The sequence below is a fragment of the Malaclemys terrapin genome, chromosome 1, assembly GCF_027887155.1.
Source record: "Malaclemys terrapin pileata isolate rMalTer1 chromosome 1, rMalTer1.hap1, whole genome shotgun sequence".
Classification (NCBI taxonomy): Eukaryota; Metazoa; Chordata; order Testudines; family Emydidae; genus Malaclemys; species Malaclemys terrapin.
Genome location: NC_071505.1, coordinates 297254030 through 297277171, shown reverse-complemented (window position 1 = coordinate 297277171; position 23142 = coordinate 297254030). Strand labels below are relative to the sequence as shown.

Sequence of the window (23142 nt, the reverse complement as noted above, 5' to 3'; positions counted from 1 at the left end):
ACAAGACCCTTCCAAAAGTCACCTTGAACACCTGTAGTGTTTAGGGACAGGTCTACAGGGCAAGCTATTTTGACCCACAGACGCTAGAAATGCATATCAGATTGTATTAGATCTCCTGGAAACTAAATAAATTAGCTCCTCAGATTAAAGCATACGCAGCTAGGGCTCAAGCAACCTTTTTGATGTTTGACGAACATCCCTCTATCAGAAATTTGCAGAGCAGCCACTTGGAATTCAGTACATACTTTTACTCAACATTACTCTCTAGCTGCAGTTACTAGCTCTGATACTCAATTTAGTAGGGCAAGCCTACAGTCTTACTGTGGCACCCAACTCCTTAGGGAGATAGCTGCTAGCAAATCACCTACAGTGAGATTTAAATGGGGAAAAATTAAAAGAAAAAATAATTAATTTGCCTTACAAGGTGTTTTGTCCATATGGATCCCAGGACCCACAGTTCTTTGCTGCTACTGTGGAGTCCTTTAAATTTAGGATTCTATACTGGGAAAGGAACTAAGAGGCAGTTGGACCCACTCATTTATATCTTCAGGAGAGGCAAGGTCAGGGTAATGGTGCAGGACACATGCACGATATTGGTGGTCAAAAGACCGCTCTTACACATGAGATGTGTATACATCTATAGCAGGATCTAAGTGGACAGAAGTTACTAGATCACAGGCCCTGGTTCTCAAGGGAGACTTCAATCACCCTGATATCTGCTGGGAGAGTAATACAGCGGTGCACAGACAATCCAGGACATTTTTGGAAAGTGTAGGGGACAATTTCCTGGTGCAAGTGCTGGAGGAACCAACTAGGGGCAGAGCTTTTCTAGACCTGCTGATCACAAACAGGGAAGAATTAGTAGGGGAAGCAAAAGTGGATGGGAACCTGGGAGGCAGTGACCATGAGATGGTCGAGTTCAGGATCCTGACACAAGGAAGAAAGGAGAGCAGCAGAATACGGACCCTGGACTTCAGAAAAGCAGACTTTGACTCCCTCAGGGAACTGATGGGCAGGATTCTCTGGGAGAATAACACGAGGGGGAAAGGAGTCCAGGAGAGCTGGCTGTATTTTAAAGAATCCTTATTGAGGTTGCAGGAACAAATCATCCCGGTGTGTAGAAAGAATAGTAAATATGGCTTAACAGTGAAATCCTTGCTGATCTTAAACACAAAAAAGAAGCTTACAAGAAGTGGATGATTGTACAAATGACCAGGGAGGAGTATAAAAATATTTCTCAGGCATGCAGGAGTGAAATCAGGAAGGCCAAATTACACTTGGAGTTGCAGCTAACACGTGATGTTAAGAATAGCAAGAAGGGTTTCTTCAGGTATGTTAGCAACAAGAAGAAAGTCAAGTAAAGCGTGGGCCCCTTACTGAATGAGGGAGCCAACCTAGTGACAGAAGATGTGGAAAAAACTAATGTACTCAATGCTTTTTTTGCCTCTGTCTTCATGAACAAGGTCAGCTCCCAGACTACTGCACTGGGCAGCATAGGAGGTGACCAGCCCTCTGTGGAGAAAGAAGTGGTTCAGGACTATTTAGAAAACCTGGACATGCACAAGTCCATGGGGCCAGATCCACTGCATCCGAGGGTGCTAAAGGAGTTGGCGAATGTGATTGAACAGCCATTGACCATTATCTTTGAAAACTCATGGCGATCGAGGGAGGTCCCGGATGACCAGAAAAAGGCTAATGTAGTGCCCATCTTTAAAAAAACGGAAGGAGGATGATCCAGGGAACTATAGGCTAGTCCGCCTCACCTCAGTCCCTGGAAAAATCATGGAGCAGGTCCTAAGGAATCAATTCTGAAGCACTTAGAGGAGCAGGAAGTGATCAGGAACAGTCAGCATGGATTCACCAAGGGCAAGTCATGCCTGACTAACCTAATTGCCTTCTACGGTGAGATAACTGGCTCTGTGGATGAGGGGAAAGCAGTGGACGTGTTATTCCTTGACTTTAGCAAAGCTTTTGATACGGTCTCCCACAGTATTCTTGCCAGCAAATTAAAGAAGTATGAGCTGGATAAATGGACTATAAGGTGGACAGAAAGCTGGCTAGATCATCAGGCTCAACGGGTATTGATCAATGGCTCCATGTCTAGTTGGTAGCCGGTTTCAAGCGGAGTGCCCCAAGGGTCGGTCCTGGGGCCGGTTTTCTTCAATATCTTCATTAATGATCTGGAGGATAGCGTGGACTGCACTCTCAGCAAGTTTGCAGATGACACTAAACTGGGAGGAGTGGCAGATATGCTGGAGGGTAGGGATAGGATACAGAGGGACCTAGACAAATTAGAGGATTGGGCCAAAAGAAATTTGATGAGGTTCAACAAGGACAAATGCAGAGTCCTGCACTTAGGACGGAAGAATCCCATGCACTACTACAGACTAGGGACCAAACGGCTAGGCAGCAATTCTGCAGAAAAGGACTTAGGGGTTACAGTGGACGAGAAGCTGGATATGAGTCAAAAGAAGGATGTGGAAAAATTGGAAAGAGTCCAGCGGAGGGCAACAAAAATTATTAGGGGGCTGGAGCACATGACTTATGAGGAGAGGCTGAGGGAACTGGGATTGTTTAGTCTGCAGAAGAGAAGAATGAGGGGGGATTTGATAGCTGCTTTCAACGACCTGAAAGGGGGTTCCAAAGAGGATGGATCTAGACTGTTCTCAGTGGTACCAGATGACAGAACAAGGAGTAATGATCTCAAGTTGCAGTGGGGGAGGTTTAGGTTGGATAGTAAGGAAAACTTTTTCCTACTAGGAGGGTGGTGAAGCACTGGAATGGGTTACCTAGGAAGGTGGTGGAATCTCCTTCCTTGGAGGTTTTTAAGGTCAGGCTTGACAAAGCTCTGGCTGGGATGATTTAGTTGGGGATTGGTCCTGCTTTGAGCAGGGGGTTGGACTAGATGACCTCCTGAGGTCCCTTCCAACCCTGATATTCTATGACAAAACACCTCAAAGAACCAGTTACAGTAAGCAGCCATGTTTTACCTTGAAATGAGCCTGGGAAGTGAGCTGAATAAGGCTGGGAACTCCTGTCTTCTTTTCTGGAGGTAAGAAAGGAAGGAGCATAGCAACTCCTAAGCTTCTAGTTCTTTGGGAGTGGTGGGAGCAGATCAACTGGAACCGGTACATTTTTCACAGGAAGGGAAAATGAGGTGGGGAACAGAGCAGCCCCTGAGCTGTTGCTAAATTCCCACGTGAGAAGAGAAAAGAAACCTCTGATTTCCTACTTCTTTAAGGGTAGGGGAATAGAAAGGAAAAGCAAGAGGCCCAATTGCTGGAGAAAGAGATGGGAGCAGAGGGATCCAGCATACTGGTGGGAACCCTGCACTGATTGATTGGAAGCAGCCCCAGCAGTATATGATTTATTGGAAGTAAGTTTAGGTTGCCTCAGTACTGACTGAGGAAAGATTGAGAAGAGGTTAGACTGAGGTTAGCCAAAATGCACCCCCTAACCTCCACCTATTATCCACCACTAGACAAACTGTAAGATGCACAATCTGAGCCCCTGGCAGTTTATAATTGAGATGGTTCTGCACTATTCACAATTGTTCATACATTAAAAACCCTAAACAAAACAGATTGGGTTGCAAGTACTTAATCCTGCCATGAGTGCAGGGGACTGGACTAGATGACCTCTCGAGGTCCTTTCCAGTCCTATGATTCTACCTTAAACTTCTGGTATGAACACTAGTTTAACTCACCACTTTAAATTAAAGGAAGTGTCATATCTTTGCTTCTGTGGCCTGGCCTCAGATCTTGTGGCCCTACCTAACCTGAGAAATAGCACAGCCGTGGCTTCTTTAAACTAAATGGGAGCAAAATCTTGCTAGTTTTTGAAGTTCTTTGAGTAGGCCCTGAGTGATTTGTGGGGTGGCAGTTTTGTTTTTATTGGACAAGTTAAGTGTCATATTTCAGATCCAACTAGGGGAGCTAGAACAATTTTTATAGTGGGGGTGCTAAAAGCAGAAACCTTGCATTTGGTTGTTATTACTACTTCAAGCCAAGGGATGCAGCACCCCCAGTTCTAGCACCTCTGGATCCAACCAGAAGAAAAGTGCAATTCTTCTAAGGTCAAAACCACAGCACTCCAAGCATACAATGCTGTCTCAAGGTGTGGCAATCTGAACGTATAGCCGGTCTCACTGAAAGATACACAGTAGAACTGCCCCAGCCTACTCCTCCAGAGACTGCAATACTGTGTCCCGCCGCCCTCAGACAGAGCATCTGTCCCAATTCCTCCTCCCCCACCCCGCATGGCCGCAACACCCCATGCCTGGTAATTACCTCCCCCACACCAATGGGGGAGTCGCACCGCAAAGCCTCCGCCCTTGACCCTCCCATGAGACAGTCTCCTCCTCACGTAGAATGCAACGCCCCCCCACCCCCAGTCCCTGCAGACCCTGAAATGGGGGCGGGCGGCGTCGGTCCCAGCCCCCGCTGTAGCTCAAGCGGGAGCTCCCCCGTGAGCACGCCTCCCGCCCGCTCCCTGTTCCGGCTACCCCTTGTGCCCGCCCCCGCCAGGCAGGATCCCAACGAGGCCTTCCCGCAGCCCCAGGGAGACGCTCTGGGCGCCTGCGTTACAGGAACAAGAGCGGCTCGCAGACAGCAGCAAGCGCCGCCCCGTGACTCACTCGGGAGTCGCGGAGGGGTCGGATCGAGCGAGCTGCTAGGCCAGCGCGCAGTCACCGCCCCGGCCGTCACTAGGCGAGCGGCTCCCCGCGACAGGCCCTGCTGCCTCCCGGGCCTCCAGCGCCCGCTTGGCCCCCTCCCTGCAGACAAGCGGCTCCCTCTGTCCTCTCACTGGGGCCCCGTCCCCGCAGGTCACTCCCGAGCCGATCCTTGGGTCCCCAGCTCCCCGCATCCGGTCCCGTACCGGGTCGCAATACCGACCTCCCTGACGGCCAAGAACTACCTTACTATAAACAGCCGCGGGCCCCACCCGCTTCTCGCGGCCCGTCCCGCGGGGCCCCCCTCTCCCCCCCACCTTCTCGCGGCCCGTCCCGCGGGGTCCCCCTCTCCCCCCCACCTTCTCGCGGCCCGTCCCGCGGGGCCCCCCTCTCCCCCCCTCCTTCTCGCGGCCCGTCCCGCGGGGCCCCCCTCTCCCCCCCACCTTCTCGCGGCCCGTCCCGCGGGACCCCCCCTCTCCCCCTTCTCGCGGCCCGTCCCGCGGGGTCCCCCTCTCCCCCCCACCCCCTTCTCGCGCCCCCTCTTCCCCACACCCCCTTCTCGCGGCCCGTCCCGCGGGGCCCCTCTCCCCTCCCCCATCTCGCGCCCCCTCTTCCCCACACCCCGTTCTCGCGGCCCGTCCTGCGGGCCCCCTTTTCCCCACACCCCAACCTCGCGGGCCCCCACTTCCCCCCACAGTGCCTAGCCAGCCCCACTGAGCATTTTCCTATGGGTTGCTTCCTTCCTTGTGCAGGGCAGCCGGGGCTACTATGTCATTGTTACCCCCCCCCCGCTGAGGCAGGGCAGCGTCTGCAACGCGCATGCGCACCACTAGAACGCGTGCTCATCAACTGCCTTTCCCTTAACGGCTAGAGCCGCCTCGTTTCTCTTTCCCCACGATTTAAATATGCTAATGAAGGGTCTTCGGAAGTCCTATGGCGGGGCAGGGAAGCGGTCACGTGGCTTGGGGACGTTCCTGTAGGGGCGGCGCCCGACCTGCCCAGGCTGCCTTAAAAGCGGGCTGCGAGCGAGGAAGCGCCTCAGTCAGAGAGAGAAAGTACCCGGGTGGGTGGATCGCGGCTGCTCCGCCTGAAACTTCTGAGTAACATCAACAGGGCAGCCGTGCAGCCCTGTCCGCCTTCTTCTCATAAAGCAGCTCGAGCGGGCCCCTCACACAAAGGCGAGCAGGGCAGCTCCCTGGAGGGGGGTGGCGGGGAGGCGCTCCTCCCGGTGCAGAGCACTCACAGCTCCTACTGCCCGTCCCCCGTGTCTGCCCCCCGCCCCCGTCCATGTAGCCGCCGGCCCCGCTGCTGCTCCGCACTATGCCCATCTTACTCTTCCTGATAGACACGTCCGCCTCCATGAACCAGCGCACCCATCTGGGCACCACCTATCTGGACATAGCCAAAGGCGCTGTAGAGACTTTCATGAAGGTACCGGCTCTGCCTGCGACAAGCGGCGAGAGAGGGTGGGGGCGCCCTGCCGCCCGGGTGGCGGGGGCGCGGGGCTGGGGAGGGCCGGGCGGGGGCTCGCATGCGGGGCGCTGCTGCTGGCTCCCTCGGGTAACCCTGCGCTTTGTGCCCGCAGCTCCGCGCCCGGGACCCCGCCAGCAGAGGAGACAGGTACATGCTGGTCACTTTCGAGGAGCCTCCCCACGCGATCAAGGTAACCCCCGTGAATCGCCCTCCTCCCCCGGGCCGGGCTGCCCGCCCCTCCCCCGCGCTCCCGGCGGCGCAGCGCAGCTCGCCCCGCACAGGCACACACAGGCTCTGGCAGCGGCGCTGACATCAACATGGCCGACATTTTTCCTGTGCGGTGTGTGAGCAGCAGTGGACTGTGGGGGATATTGATTCAAGTTAGGAGAAGTGACAGCAACTCCAGGGCGAGTTCGGCTGCCAGGGGCGGCGAGGAGCGGTACCTGCTTCGGGCCGGGCAGCCTTGGCTGGCGCTTCCCCCTCGTCGTGCGTGGAGACCCGGAGCCTCCACATGACACATCAGAAGGGAACCTGCTGTAGGTCATTGACCGGCCCCGTCCGCTGCCGTGGACCAGGCTCTGGTTATTCCAATGACCCGCAGTAAGTTGTAGGCTCACTCTTTGGACCGTGGAACCAAACCCTGATATTCTGCAGGGTGGGGGACAAGGGGGGGGGGTAAAGGCTTGGGGGAGGTGATTGGGCTTCAAAGCCTTTAGAACAGAAGAGGTTCTTAGTTACTTGGAAGATGAGTTGGTAGTTTGGGGGGTATTTTTAACCACATGCCTGCAAGAGAGGAAGACACCATTTTTGTAACCTGTAACAGAAAAGGCTCCCCTTGTACACAGCTAACATCTGAAGGATAAGCATTCTTGCCTTTCTCTTTGCAGGCTGGCTGGAAAGAAAACCATGCAACCTTTATGAATGAATTGAAAAACCTTCAAGCTGAAGGACTTACGACTCTTGGCCAGTCTCTAAGGACAGCTTTTGATTTATTAAACTTAAATAGATTAGTAACTGGCATAGACAACTATGGGCAGGTAGGTTGAATATAAACAGGGGGAAAACTCTTTCAGAGACCACAAACGATTAATTGACCAAAATAACCTCTATTCATGAAATATGAAGTATAAAACATACCGGGGGGCTACTTTACAAATAAACAGTTCCTAGACAATTGGGAAACCCGTTACTCGGATGTAGTTTTGTACCCAGCTTTAATTCAGTTTTTATTATTTTCAGTCTAAAACTGCTTCAGTTTTTTTAAACACAAATGTAGGCATTGATTTTTTTTTTTTCAGTTCACACGCCAGTTTGGGGTATATTTATTATGATCGAGATAATGACATTTCAGCACATTAGCCGATTGCATGTAGGGCTCATGAAGATTTTTTTCTTTTCCATGTACAGTGGTGCACAATTAGTTGGGTGCACTTTGAGGGTTTAGCTTTTCTCTGAAGTACACTTATTAGCCACTGTGGGGACCAAATTATTGGGCTAAATGGAGCAGAGGTTTAATCTTACATGTCAAATCTTTTATCATTCAATCTCTTTCCCTCCTATTAAAGCTCTGGCTTCATTGACACCCTGTACTGGAGCTGCCATCCTTCTGACTCAGAAGGATTTGAACAGGACTTCTTTTGGAGTGTGTCAACATTACCTTTTAATCAACAGTATGGGTCACTGTAGAACAATGAGGCACTTCTATACCATTCTCCCTCAGGTTGAGTGTATGCCCTGGAAACACTCTCAATTGCTCTTGGCCTGAAGAGTAAGAGACTGGGACTATGAATCCAGCCCTAGTGGTGTTTTGCATAGTAGTGGAGAGCATTACCAGTGGGTACACATATTAAATGTATATTTTGCACTTGTTTGCCCTGTTAGCCTCACATTTCCCCTTTTTTCTCCTGTGACGTAATGCCCTCTGAGAGGAAGAAAGGCTGTTGCTGCTTGTTTCACTAGAGAGTGATATAAGTTGCTTCAACCAAATGCTCTGAGGCTGAGCATATTGTCTCTGCGTTACCATGTTCTGCTTGTGTAGGAGGAAAATTCAGATTTCTCATATTTCACTGTGTTGCACTGCCACTAGACTTCCAAGTCACCCTAAACACGTTTTTAAATGCAGTCCTAGTAATGAAACTTTGAAATGTTCCAATTCAACACACACTGCCAATCTTTAGTCTATTTCCATGTGTTGCCCTCTTATACACCTACGTGCATTCACCTGTTTTTATGCTTTCCTTCATTCTGGTTTCAGTTAGGTCAGCCTTACAAAGTTTTTGTGGAAACTTACCCTCCCAGGTGCGAAAAAAAAAATCCATATCCATCCTTTGCCATGGCTATTGATGATAATTAATACAGCAGTGATATTCATCCATAAAACATTACAGGCCCTGGGTGAGTCAGCTATGCTCACTGTTTTATTTTTTTTAAACAAGTGGGCATTTGAGTTGATGCCATGACTCTCATTGGCTGGTTATGCTATGAAGAACAAGTGCTTTTCGTTGTCTTTTGAGCATCTGCATTGTTTTTATTTGTGCCTGGTCTGTCTTGTCCTTAGATCTTTGATTCCAGACCAGATTTCTTTGACCTCAGAAACACCCTTACTCTTCTAGATATTATAAGTTGATAACTTCTAAACAAAGTTTATCAGATACTTCACACTGTTCCATGTGTGGTAGACTTAGCAGAAGAGAATGGCTTCTGGTACATGCAAATATTCACTCTCATGATTAAACAATCTTTTCTGAACTTTTTTCAGTGTCCTTTACAAAAATAGGTGACTGTGTTAAATTGATCTGTTCTGCTAGATCCTGTGCTGCTGAAGTCCCTAGTTCCCATTGTAACACCACTATCAGACTAGAACTTTTTCATAAATTAGACTAAAATTTCAGATTATTTAACTGCACTGGAATTCACTTCTGGGACTGAACTGGTTCTTGAAGTTCACATTGGCTTATAAGCAATACATATTGCCATCCTGTCAACTGACATCAGCAATGGGAAGATCCACTGTTAAACAGCTCTTCTGAAAATAAACATCTTTGCAACATGTACATTTTAATGACATGGGAATAATTCAGGAAGATGAAAGTAAGAATACTCAATTGTTGAAATACTGGAGACAGTTGCATACTCTTACTCATCTAATTTTTAAATGAAACGCTTAGGAAAAATTTTTTACACTGATGAGACTACTTGAATATCTCAACCAGTCTAGTTTAGCTGTCTAAAATAGAGTAGCTAGATCTACTCTTGGGTTCAGAAGACAGGATGATTTACAAATAAATAAGATCTAATAGATATTAGAGAAGATTTTACATGAAGCATAAATTCAAACATTTTTTAATGAAGCATTTGGGAAATTATATCAGGCTGTCTCTTCCACTAAGTTATCCGCCACTCCCGCCATTGTATTGGCAAGATTCTAAAATATTTGTTCAGATTCCTGTTGTTTCTAGTACTTGAGCTGTAGAACAAATGTGCTTATTTTATAAATACTAATGACAAGACATGTCTCAAACTTATTGAGATTCAATCTGGTTAAACCATCCAACTTCTGAATTGTTTATCTAAATGGTTAGGCCACTTGTTATATCTGACATCTTTTGAAGTTGGCCAGAGTTCACCATCAGCAGACTTCCTGGATTGGACTGATGGCTGAATGTTTGTTCTCAAATTAAACTTGAGGAAAAACTGCCGCGTATTTCCTTGCATCACCTGTTTGGACCATAATACAAATATCTCCATTCACTATATGTATTTTGCATTGCATTGTTACCAAGTCATGAACAGATGATGACAATGTTTGAGTTACCACTTGCACAGATGTATTAGGTCACATAATTTCACATTTGGATCTTAAAAGAGACACTTAACCTAATTTTTTTTTAAAGTTCCAGTTTCTAACACTTTTAAACATATCCTGAATTTATAAACCCTGTTAGTGTTTTTACAAGGGTTTTTATGCTCCCTCATTTTTTAAGGATCTTGTTAACAAAGGAGAAACTCTCTTACTATACAGGGGAACAGTTGGCCTGACTAAAGGAAAAATATTTTTCCTAATCTAAATAATAATCTAAGGGTTAATTTGCACCTACTGCAGTTAAGTTTTCAGACAGAAATATGAATTTTTTTAAGTTAGCTGTGGCCCTTTAATTTGCGTAACTCTTTCCATTTGATGTTAAGCTATATATTATCCTTGCTTGGCTTTAGCAGCGTTCACAAAGTGGAGTAGTTTTGTTCATGTATTTCACTTTCTGTGACTGGTTTTGATAGATGAATTTAAGAGTTTTTTTAAAGAAAATGTTAGCCTTTAATATTACCAGTAAAAGGTACTGGTGCTCTGCACCTAACTGTGGATCTTTATTAGGTAAGCTTCAGTAACAAAAAAAGCTTAAATGAGAATGTGTACAATAGAGAAACCATTTAAATACATTGATTTAATACATTGACTTTATACATCTACTGCCTATCACATCACCTTTGTAACTTTGCTAGCCTAGCTTGCACTTACCTAATTGACTTGTTTTATAACATTTTTCTCGCTGATCAGCTTCTCTATCCATTTTCTATACTAGGCTGAATTGCTAGATCTCTTACTAGCAGATTTTCCTCAATCACCTCGTGCAATACAGTGGTGTCACTATAGTTTTTCATGATTGCTAGATAAATTGTGACTACCTAACTTAATAGACAAAGTTAAATATCACTAATACTAAATGCAGCTTGCTGTAACTGGTTATAGGGTTAATACTACTAGTGGTGTTTGAAGTTGTGGTTAATACTGAAATGGAAAACATTAGAAGTATGTAACTTCCTAAATAACGTAGCAGAAATGTAAGCAGAGTGGACCATCTAAATACCTATCCTGACAAATTGCAAACTGTTGAATTTGATAATGAAACCATAAACTATTGAAGCTGTAAGGTATGCAACACCAAAATAGTAAAAATTAATGCATGTAAATGAAAAGTACAATAGTGCTGCAAGATTTAATCTGATGGATCTGTTTTAAGTCACTAAAACTCTGATTCTATGCAGCCTAGTGCACTTTATCTTGCAAACAGTTATTTCTGTGGTGAGGCTGTCAATACCATGCTCTCTTACTGCAGAATCAGTACAGTATGAGATGGATGCTAAGAGAAAATGTGCTTGTTTAACCAAATATTTTCACAAAGTACCAAGGCAATAGTGTTTCAAGTTAACTTTTTTTGTATAATGTCCTCTTCAAATTTTCACCAGTGTGAAATTTTCTCTAGTGTTTTGGATAGAAACTTCTGTTATTAGACACCAACACAGTATCTCTACAGATGTACCTTGCTTTTAATCAGGCTTCTAAAGTATGCGGCTGATTCAGTGAAACTGACCCATGAGATGTGAACTGAATTTGATAAGCAGACTTAATGTAACAAAAGACAGCCCAGATGACAAATTTCTGAAAGAATATTTTCCTATAATCAAAGTGGACTTTCTCTAAAGTAGAAACTCATTCTTCTTCACACTGAATAACATATTACATGGAATAAAATATAAATCCCATGAAAAATATTACAGTAGTACCACCCAATATCCTTGCTCTTGGCAAAAATCTTCCTAATTTTGTTCAGTGCATTTCAGGTAGAGCTGGGCAAATAGCCATTTTTTATTAGTTTGCAATTTTAAAAAGTCAAAAATTTGTTGAGTTGAACAAAATATTTTGTCAAAATTGAAACATTTTATTTCATTTGATTATTAAACACTTGATTTTTTTTAGTTACATTGTTGAGAAATTTTAAATAGAAAGTGGTTTCAAACCAGAAAATCAAAATGTTTCATTCTGAAAATGTTAAAACAAAATGTTTCGAATCTTTTGGAATCCCCTCTACCCCATGACCCCACCCCCCAAACAATTTGGTGAAATCAAAACAAATTCTCAAAATTTTGGTTTTTGCTGAAAAATTTTGGCCAGCTCTAATTTTGAGTATTTACAAATACGTAGGAAAGAAACCTTGAAGCAGAAAATAACCTAAAATCAAATTTGAATCTTAAATACATGAAGGCTATCTCAAGCCATTTTGGAATAAGCCAAGGGCTGTAAAGAGATTTATCATTCTGTACATTGAGGGGTTTTGTACATATAATGGGATTTTTTTAAAACAACCCAATTATCCAGATTTTATCCAATTTGCAAGCTTCTCTCAAGTAACCGCATTTTAGATTGATTGCTACACAAGTATTTTTTACTTAATTTTTCATTAAAACTATTTATAGATGCAAGAGAATTTTTTTTATTTATTCTGATCATTGGAATGTTTACACAATAAAGCTTGCTTCACATTGGTCTGCAGAGGATCAGTATTTTTTTGGCTTAAAAATGTGAACTAATTTGTAGCACATTTAAATTATGTAAAAGAGGCATCTCATTTATGCTTGTGGAAAGATTTCTTTATTTTGTCCAAATTGTTGGAATAGTCATACACTTCAGTCTGAGGCTCCTCACACCTGTGTCACTGAGTAACACAAATTAATAAATATATTTGGTAATTGAGCTTCAAGTCACAACCTTGGTCACTTTGGTAAAAGGGTTGTATATGTGTATAATGCCATCTTATCTAAACATCTTTTGAGTGAGGTGTTGTAAAGAATGCCTCACTGTATCATGTCATCTTAATTTGCATATGTTACATCTTACACTAGTTGTCATGCTGAGTTTGATTTGATTTTTCTTTGACTAGTCACTTAAATAGTAGTGTTGGACTTTGCAGATTGTAGTTATTGAGGTTTTTATTAGAGGTTTGTAGTTTTTTGACATGGTTAAAGCTGCTGGGCTGTTTGAAGGTATGGAAGGTGTCTTTAATGGGCTCCTGGCTTATGCATCATGTGACGTGGAGCTCTTGACTTTGGGCATGGGTAGAGAATGTATTTATCTTCTATGCAATCCCTTGCTTACAAAAAATCAAAATCCTTCAACTATAAATCTCTTGGCATTCAAGGGTGAAAAGTATTGCAGTGGAATGACCTGTGCTTTGAGAGTACATCCAGATTTGCAACCCAAGTTTAGACTAACATTTCCTGCCTTGTCAGACTTGTACTGCTGCAAAGGCAGTTTTTTTTCTCTTTAATGGCAGTAGAAGCTTGTACTGCTCTAGAGTAACTGCATTTTCTTTTCTCTTCCCTCCCCCATCTCTTTTTTTAAAAAAAATCTACTCAGAGGAACTCTGGAACACAGTCTAGGGAGAACTTCATCCATTAGGAAGCAGGAGCACCACACTTTTAAGGCCTGACAGTTGCAAAAACAAGAAGGAGGTTAATTGATGGCAGTAGGTACACTGAAGGATTCTTCATCCTTCAATATCTTGCTATTAAATGGAATTGGAACAGGCTACAAAGTAGTGTTAATGTAAACGCATCCAAAGCCTTCTATCAGTAACTTACTCTAGGCTTCTGTTAAAGGCATTGATGCAAAGTGCTTGGGTGAGGTGGAATCTTTGCCTTTTCATTTTTCCATATTAGGTGGTATGCCCTGAGCTTGAGTATTTTGCCTTCCAATTATGTATTTTTGGCATAAGGAGTTACATTCTGATCTCTAGGAATGCCATCCCCTCCACTGCTTTCCTAGAGTAGTTTAGATTTTTGGATACCTCTTTTGTTCCACAGTATCGGTTAGCAGTAAACACCACTGGGGGACCATTGCAAGAAAGTATGCTTCGTTTTAGGGCCCAACTCAGTGACCTGTTTTGCTCTTGAATGAATGAATATCTAAAGTGGTGACTAGATTTTGAACCATGTTCCTGTATCCTTAAGGGGAGCTGCTACTATTACACACTTCAGATCTCTCCTGTCCACAGTTAAAACTATCACTGTTACCTCTTTGTGATGCCAACATTCCATCCCATTCTATCCCTCTTGTGTTAAAGATACGTTAAACAAAATTCTACTTGTCTGAATACTAGCAGGAAGAGAAATTGTACAGTATGTCTCATTTCACACAATATTCCCAGCTGTGTACAAATTTCCTTTATAGGAACATGTTTCCAATTCAAACAAAGTGACTTTCCCAAAGTCTCACAAGATGTCTGTGGTGGAGCAGGTCTCTTAAGCTCTGGACTAGTGTCCTAAATTGAATTATTATTACGTATAAATGGAAAGTCACTAGTATTTAGTAGCATGGATATTAATATCAACAAGAATAACTTGAGCCCTTGTGTTTGGGAGCAGGGCCGTAAGATTTTCCTGATTGCATTTTACCTTTCATAAAAGGAAAACAGTATGTAGTGAGATTCTGGTCCTATCCATGCTACCAGCCATGACTATTTTAGCTACAGTGGTTGTTCTAAAATGGTTGTCAAGCATGGATTTGGCAGAGCTATGTTTGACAAACATCTTCTGAACATGGTGATAACTAGCACCATTACATGGTTTTCAGAGGCTTGCTTAAACAGCTATGCTACCAGAAAGTGAGATATAGACTCTGTCCCACTTAGTACTATGGTTTCCAAATATATATGTGTTCCAAACACATACAAGTCAGGTTGAAAACATGTTTAGCTGTAACTAACAACTCAGACGTCCTTAAATGTCCTTTTGGCGTTGACAAGACCTTACATTTTCACCTGAGTCATAAAACTGGGCATAAAATAATTGCCTTTACAAGTGTTAAGTTTTTTCCTGTGTCCATCCCAGTCATCTCCAATTTACAGAATCTCTCAATTGCCTTGATCTGTTATGGGTTTTCCTTTCTTTGTGGTATTAGTTACTGGCTACTGCTAGAGGCAACATACTAATATAATCTGGGTCTGGTGTGATAACTCCTGTAGAAGGGTCATCTTGAGTTTCCCATGTATTATGTGGACAACCATTCCTTGCAGTCAAAGAGCTATGTGGAACTCAGCCAGAACAGTAACTATTGAGGTGAATCTAAGTGACTGACCTTTTTTTTTATGTAAATAAAAATTTGCTGTCTAGATGAGCTAGAGTACTAAATATGAGCATCTTCCTAGTCTCTGCTCTTTAATAGGTTTGAAGTAGACCTCTAAAGCATTTGAGTAATGAGTATGTTACATGTAGCTCAGGTTCCAGAGGGAAGACGAAGAAAGTTGCTCAAAATCAGCCTTATGGTGGATAACATCACCTCCTAAAAGGCTGTGGCTGATAAACATTAGTATACTTTGTTGTTTGTCTCCAATGAATGATGGCATTATGTAACTACATTGTAATAGAACGTTACGGTTACACAAGTAGAGTACACACATTACAAAAAATCAGACAAGATTAAGCATGTACAGAATTAGGACAGTAATGGGGGTGTTTTTAATATTCTTTTTAAAAATCTGCCTAAATATTAAGTAATCAAAATACAGTAACTTCCAGCCATGCATCCTTTTTTCCTTTTCTAGTCCAATGCCTGGCCAAATTCTCTTTGGCACTGCTGCTGGAGTGTTTGGCCGAAAACTAGTCATACTTGTGTGGAATCTAGCAAGGACATGTTTTGCATCTTTCTTGCCCCTCCACTTAAGCATCTCAAACTACCTTACAAACATTGACAAATTGAATTCTCAGTACTCTGACTCAGGGTCACACAGGAGTCTTTGTATTCCCAACGGGACCCATCTGGTCTCCTAACTCCCAGTCCCCTGCCTAACCACAAGACCATCTTTCCTCACAGAAGCTCAATTTTTTTCACTGATTTTACCAACATTGTTGGCTCTATCATACAGTATTTAGCGCTGCACCTTGCCACCTCTTAATGGCATTGTTTAGCCATACATTTGTTGGTTTCATTTTTATTTATTCAGTGTTGTATTAGTGACATTAGTTAACTCCTTTACGTGTCTTTAAAAAAAAAACAACAACTTTAAATGGAATCTGTTATGTTAACCAAGATGAAAGGAGAGAGATCCAATTTTTATTTTAATGCACAATTTAAGGGGAATTATTAAGACCCGAATATGGATACCTCTTCTCACCCAATCCTTCTCCCTTTCATATGATTATTTTTTAAAATGTGCCCTAAGTATGGAAAGAATTATTAACCCAATAAAACAAAAAGGCTGCAATAATTAAGGATCTGATCTAAAGCCCAGTGAAGCCAATTGTTTTTGGATTCGGATCAAGCTCTTTACAGATGTCTTTAGAAGGCATGACTAAAACCAGCTTGGGAATCCAAATTCCTTGGGATAGATTTTAAAGGTAAAGCTGCTAATTTTGGAAGGAAGAGGGAGGAAAGGTAATAGGTATTTTTACGTAATATCCTTTTTCTAAACAGTGTATCTAGGTCCAAAATTTAAGTACGACAAATTTTACTTTTTTTGTACAACAGTTATAATCAAAAATATAACTAGATGGAAATATGCCTAGATTCTAAATAACTTTAAGTACATTTACTAGGCCATTGAGAAGACCTGGGGGCAGGGAATCCCAGTTTCAAAGTGATTACACTAGCATATGTGTGTGTGGGCTTCTCTATTAATCTGCAACTGACTATGCATACTTTTTTATTTTGCATTTTAGTAAGCAGGAATCAATACCATAGTTGGATGATGAGTTTTAAACTGAATAGAAGAGTACCATTTTTACAGTACATTTACTCACAAATTGTTACTTTTTTATTAAAAAAATTTAAGCAAATTAGATATACTCAGTAGCTATCACTCTATAATTTCAATTAAACTGACATTCTTGATTTTTTTAGTTGAAAAACTTAATTTTTAAGTTTTTTTTTTTTTGTAGTGCGACCCAATGTTAAACATCTTGGCAATAGTTGATTGAAATCTAGAATTCTCAACAAAAAAGTGATACTAAATGAGTACAACAGAACTTGTTTGATCATTATTCTTGTTTCCTGATCTTCACTAGGTGTACTTAGCTCAATGCTCTTGCCTTTACTTGACAGTGACCTGCAATATGATATTGGGAAAGCTTTTTAAAGGTATTTAGGCATCCTATGGGATTTTCAAAATCATCTAGGTGCCTAATATCCATTGAAATTAATGAATTTTAGGAACCTCAGTGTTTTTGAAAATCCCACCAGATGCCTGAATACCTTTAAAAATGGGTCTGATTATCACAGATTATTCAGGATTCAAGGATTTTATTATTTCTTGACATTTATCAGGGAAGTAGTCGAACTTACAGCACTTTAAACTTTACTGTCCAAAAAGTTAAAATAATTTATATAATCCTTTAGCTAGCATTCACTTAAATTAGTTCTTACATAATTTCCCTCTCACTTATCTCCCTGATCCATTTTGATTTTTTGTGTGTCGGGGATTTTTAAAAGGGTCTGTAGGACTTAGGATTGCAAGTCCCATTGGTTTTCAGTGAGATGTGTGCTTCCATTTTGATTGAGTCGTCTTCTCCCATCTCTATACATGCATATTAACATACACAGAAAAATGTTGTACCTTTTGTATTGAATCTTCTGTGCTTGGCCCTTTTGTGTTTGAGCAGAAGCTCATCAGGCTTCGTTGAGTTATTAGAGAATAAACATTTTTCTAGTTTGTATAAAACAAAATGACCATCTTTTTAAACAGTTCTAAAGAGGCTGAAGTTTCACAGTTGTAGCTAAACAGTCTTAATAAGCAGTACCTTCTTAGTTAGACTTGTGAGCTCAGAAAAAATTTAAATTATGAACTTTTAAAAATGTGGCACCAAGCACCCCCAGTAAAATGTTTCATTAAGCGGCCAGTTGCACAGTTCAAGATAGATGTGATGTGCTGGTAATTGTCTGTATGGCTATTTGGTTTCAGAAATTTACAAACGCAGGCAAAGCTAGAAAAATGTAAGTTTAAAAAGTGAACTGCAGAGGGATTTTTGAAAACTCGTGTTGGGACCTTTTTGCTGCTTTATGGTATATTCAGAATGTCAAACTTTTGGGTGTTTTAAAAATATAATTAGGAATGTTGTGTTTGAGTTTTCCTGTTTTTTCTGGAGGACTTCTGGGGGGGGAGGGTGAGAGGTTCTCAGAAGATGTTTTGAGCTTTCACCCATTAGTTGTAGAGGTTGTGCGTATTGCTAAATTTTTAAGGTAACTCTTCCCTCCCAACTGCTAGCCATTGGTGTTAAATTTTTGTTAAAAACAAAGTTTTGACCATTGAAAATACAAATTCCTTCCCCTCTGTTGCTCAGTTTTCAATCTTGTGACATTTGTCACAGCATGATTTCACTGGTTTGCAAGAGCCATTTTTTGACCATTTTGGAGTTTCTCTTTGAAAAGTTGTCAGATGTTTTATGTAGTGAATATAGCAACCTTTTCATGAAGCTGTCTGTTTCTAAGCATAAAAACTAGGCAAAAAATGCTGTTACTGTAACTGAATGGTGTATTTCAGTTATGAGTTTGAGTTTGTTTTGATCAGGGATTATCAGAAGTCTCATGTTGTATGTATGCTCTGCTATGTAATACCATTTGGTGACTATTTCGTGTTGTGTGTCACTTTTCACTCACTTTATGTTCTAGCACCTTATTGTCCAAAGATTCTAAATGTCACTACAGAATGACTATACAAACTGCATATACACAGATCATGTAATCTACTACTGTACTGCAGCTACCTCTAGGGTACAAGATGGCAGCCATCTGAAGCACCCAGTAATTCTCTATCCAAGTAAGCAAAATTTACTCTATGCCATTGACAGAGTGGGAAAAATTTTATGTAGGTGGAATTGTAATTAGCCTAAAGAGAATTTTGTGAGGGTAGTGAGCCAAATGCTACTACAGTATTTGTGAATGGCTGTCTTGTGATCTAGTGGCTTGAATAGGGGACTTAAAACTCAGGAGACCAGCATTCTATGCCTGATCTCTGCATCATTCTGACCTTGGAAAAGTCATTTAATCTTTCTACTTCTGTTAATGCATTGTTTAAAAAATGCTTACCTATCTCATATGTGCTTTGAGATCTGTGGATGAAAAGTGCTGTATACATGCAAAATGTGCCCTTGATTAATTTAGTTCTTTGTTTAACTATATGATGGTCAGCACAGCTCTGGGGATATATTTATTAACTTGTGCTCCCTCTGCTGGCTAGCTATGCAATTACAAAGCAAAATTATAGGATCATATATGGTCATCGTAATAATATATTTTTAATTTGATTACAGAGGTTTTAGAGACATTGTCACCTGATTCATTACTTATACCTTCAAATGATAATTTTTGTTGTTAGGGGATCAATGCTATAAAAGAAAGCTTGTCCCTGTTAATTTACAATATTTACAGGAGTCACTGATTAAAGACTACTGTAACTTGACTGAAGTACAGAATATCAGTCATAAGGATTATCTTAACATCTCTGTATGGTTTTCTGTTAAATTTCTGAGACTCAGACTAGTAGATGGTGACCCTGCATTGATCTGATACAAGAAATGATAGATATAAACAAATTTTGTAAGACGGTTGTTGGTGTATCAGAATAACAGTCACTCGGCTCGTTGTCCTATTTTGATCAGTGTTTTGAGTGCAGAAGTTTGTGAACTTTGTGGTTCTACAGAACAGTATGTAATTTGTTTTGAAAGTCACAAGTATTAAGTGTGTGGTTTGTGCTCATACCTGACTTGAATTGTTCGGTGCAAAATTAGTTAATACAGTAAGGTTAGATAAAACAAAAAGGTTATTGGAGACAGTAGTTCACCCTTATTACACATATAGTAGTTACAATAGTACTTAACTTTGCATTCAGTAGCCTAGTTAGTAATTGCAATATTTGCAAATGTGGGAGGATTAATGTTATCAAATCCTATGAGAACCTTAACTTTGCATTTCCTTTTATTTTTGCACTTAAATATGCATCTATGATGTCCTGCTAGTATAATTTTTCTGTTTTTAATTTAGCTGAATTTTCCTAAAGATGACTCTTAGACAGAAGTAAACTTAGGTTTGTACTACTTTTGTTTAATACAAAATGAAGGCTTGAACAAAAAGTAAATGCTGCTTTTACATTATAGATATGTCTGTCTACCCTTCTCTCCTGGTAAACTGTAGATTACTAAAGAACTAGTAAACATAATACACATTACCAAGGAAGTGAAATGTGATTATTAATTGATGGGATATTATTTTTATTTAAACTTTTTTCTTGTTGATGCCTGTCTGACTCAAACAGTCTGCAAACAGTTGGAAGAAAAGATGTCTTAAATATTCAGCTTCTCTATCCCCTCAATAATGAGCAGAGGGATATCAGACCACATCTGTGGGTTTGACAGTTGAGAGACACAGCAAAAACAAGAAAAGATTCCACATTGATGGTAACAGTAAACCTAGTTAGATGGGGGTAGCCACCTGGACTCTTTGCTCCCCGATTCTTTAAATCTCAGAGGCTTTTCTATCCACTTCTGCCTACAGCCTTTTCATTGATACCTCTTGGAAGACTTTTCTAAAAGAATTTCATTTTTTTCATACTGAGATCAAATCATTTCCTTAAAGCCAAGAAGGCAGAGTATTTTATGCCCAATATTTTTGTCATCTCCTACAAGATTAAGTTTTTGATGCTTATTTTAGATCTGCGAAGTAAAGTAATTCCCCAGTTTCCTCAATCAAATCTGAGTGCCTTCAATTTTAAAGTATGCTTGTATTAATCTTGCTGTGTGTTCTTGTTACTTTTATTTCACTGTTGAAGATTCTCCATATTATTGCAAAGCTCTGGACTTTGGCATTTCTAAAGCTTTGTGCATGTTTCTTCCTTACCATGCCTCTTCCAACCCAGATACTTGGTGGAAATTGTACAGCTGACTTGGATTTACAGATGATGATTATGATTTAAGATGTCTATAGAGGGAGGGAGCTCTTTCTTCTCTTGCTAAATAATTAGGTATGGATGATCCAAAATCCATTAGTTTACTACAGTATGTGGTAGTATCAGACCCCTGAACTAATTTTATCCCTCACTAGAATGAGTTATTGTCATATGAGGATGAATTTAAGTGTTTATTGAAAAGAGTGAAGGTAGATTTGTTTCTGTATATTTAAACCCAAGATATTAGCAGTCAATATTCAGTGGAGTAAGAGAGAATCTGATTTTGCCAGAATACTCCTTTGCTACTTCCTCCCCTCTATTGGCTGGTTTTCTCTGCTCTGAGTCCCTGACCCTCTTTTCTTCAGCACACTTTCACATATGTTCTTTTCACATGTCCCGTTCACCTTTTCCTCACTGGTGCAAAGTCCTGCTCTTTCTACTCAGACTTTTGCTGTTGCAGTTACTTTCTCATTCTCTTAACTGCCCAAATTGTACTCCATTGTTACAGAACCTTCTGATTCCACCATTCAGTCCCTCTTTCTATCAAAGAGACATAATCTAAAACATTTTGATTGCTGTGTGAAAAACAGTAGAGGACAATAACTCCTTGTTATACTGAGAATTATTACAACTTTGAACTTTTAGTTATTTCACACTCTGCTTTGCTTTATCAAATGTCATATGTTATGTTGCCAGTTTACAATCATCAGTCCTTTGTTTCTCACCTGGAACCTTGTAGATTGTGCAAGTTGTTTGGAACAGGGGCTGTTCCCTTTGTTACTTGTCTGCATGGTGCCTAACACAGTGGGTTCCTGGCCCTTGGTTGCATTCCTAGGTGGTACTGTAATATACAGCATAAATGTCTCTTTATTCCTGCTAAAAGGAAAATTCCAGACCAGTTGAGGAAACTAACGTTATTCCTTCAGCTACTGGTTGACAGCCGGCAGTGAGAGAGAGGAAAGCAAATATAAATGAATGATTTCCCTGTTATAGATCACAAATTTCAGGGCCAGTGAAAATGGTAGTCTGTAGACCTCCACTAATTTGAAGCTAATCTGGCCAACTGGAGGTATTTTTTGGAAACCCTAGTTAGTTAGGGAAATTTGTCTCTGAGGGAATAGAGGAGGCTGAAGGAGATCTCTTAACAAAGTCAGGAACATGGTGCAAGCACCTTGACAGGGATCTACTTGGCCCTTTTTTATCAGTGAAGTATGACAGATGGAGCTGTTGTATGTGGAAATGAATGGAGGCATCCAGAGCAATCAGGTTGTTCTCAGTACAACAAGATCTCTGTTGCATGGGCCTTCTGATAAACTTCTCAGATTGAAAAGCAGAAATCAGATTGGATCATTTTCTGATCTTGGAAGAATGGCCTTTCCATCCACAAGTCTTTTAGTTTACTTTAATAGACTAACAGAGGGTCCTGTGGCACCTTTAAGACTAATAGAAGTATTGGAGCATAAGCTTTCGTGGGTGAATGACCACTTCATCAGACGTCTGAAGTGGTCATTCACCCACGAAAGCTTATGCTCCAATACTTCTATTAGTCTTAAAGGTGCCACAGGACCCTCTGTTGCTTTTTACAGATTCAAACTAACACGGCTACCCCTCTGATACTTAATAGACTAGTTACCTTTCTGGTCTAATATCAGGCTCCTCAGGTTAAAATCCAGGTCCTATGGCTGTAGGCTTCCTGCATAGATACTTTTGACTTCCTGATGGATTTGACAGTGGAATTTAGGTACTTTGTCCTTTAATTCTTAAGACACTGAGAACCTAATCATCTTGTAAGGTGGAATATGCAAGGTTTCTTTTTCATTTCATGCGAGTTTTACCCTTCATTTGCTTTACCTATAATAAACTTTTTAAACGTTCAGAATCTACATAGATGCATCTGGGTCAGCTTTCATTGATCTCTAAACTTATTTGCACATAATGGTGAAATGGTTTGTTACACTGTAAAATCATGACATTCTATCAGTAACTTTATTCTTATTGTAGTCTTTCAGAGGTGATCCAGGGTTCCTTTCAAAAGGTGTCATGTTGACCAAAGTGTGCTAGATGTGGCTTGTGATGGATAGAGGGAGTTATTTAAGAGCTCTGTAAAGAGTTCCCAGTCCCTGCTTGGTCAAGGAACCTTGGGATCAGTGGACTACATACCCCAATTTGCTAAAGTGATAACTAACATCATGATTTAATTTCCTCATGATGTGGGCCAAAAAAACATACCATTTTAACTATTCAAAAAATAATTTTGTGTGATGTATTGGGATATCGTGTTAACAGTAATTA

The 23142-nt window shown here is 41.4% G+C and overlaps 1 protein-coding gene across 4 annotated transcripts in view; it reads left to right on the top strand.

Annotated features, from left to right (window-relative positions):
- Positions 1-5334: 5334 nt before the first annotated feature.
- INTS6 (integrator complex subunit 6) overlaps positions 5335-23142 on the top strand; it is a 95376-nt gene continuing 77568 nt past the window's right edge. The window contains exons 1-3 of one of the 4 annotated variants that reach the window (XM_054015145.1): positions 5335-6103; positions 6258-6335; positions 7033-7182. In XM_054015145.1, the coding sequence (XP_053871120.1) occupies positions 5993-6103; positions 6258-6335; positions 7033-7182 (339 nt within the window). In that variant the 5' untranslated portion in view covers positions 5335-5992. Of the gene's footprint in view, positions 6104-6257; positions 6336-6516; positions 6746-7032; positions 7183-23142 lie in introns of those variants that run through there. The other 3 variants (XM_054015146.1, XM_054015144.1, XM_054015149.1) reach the window with 3 other exon arrangements.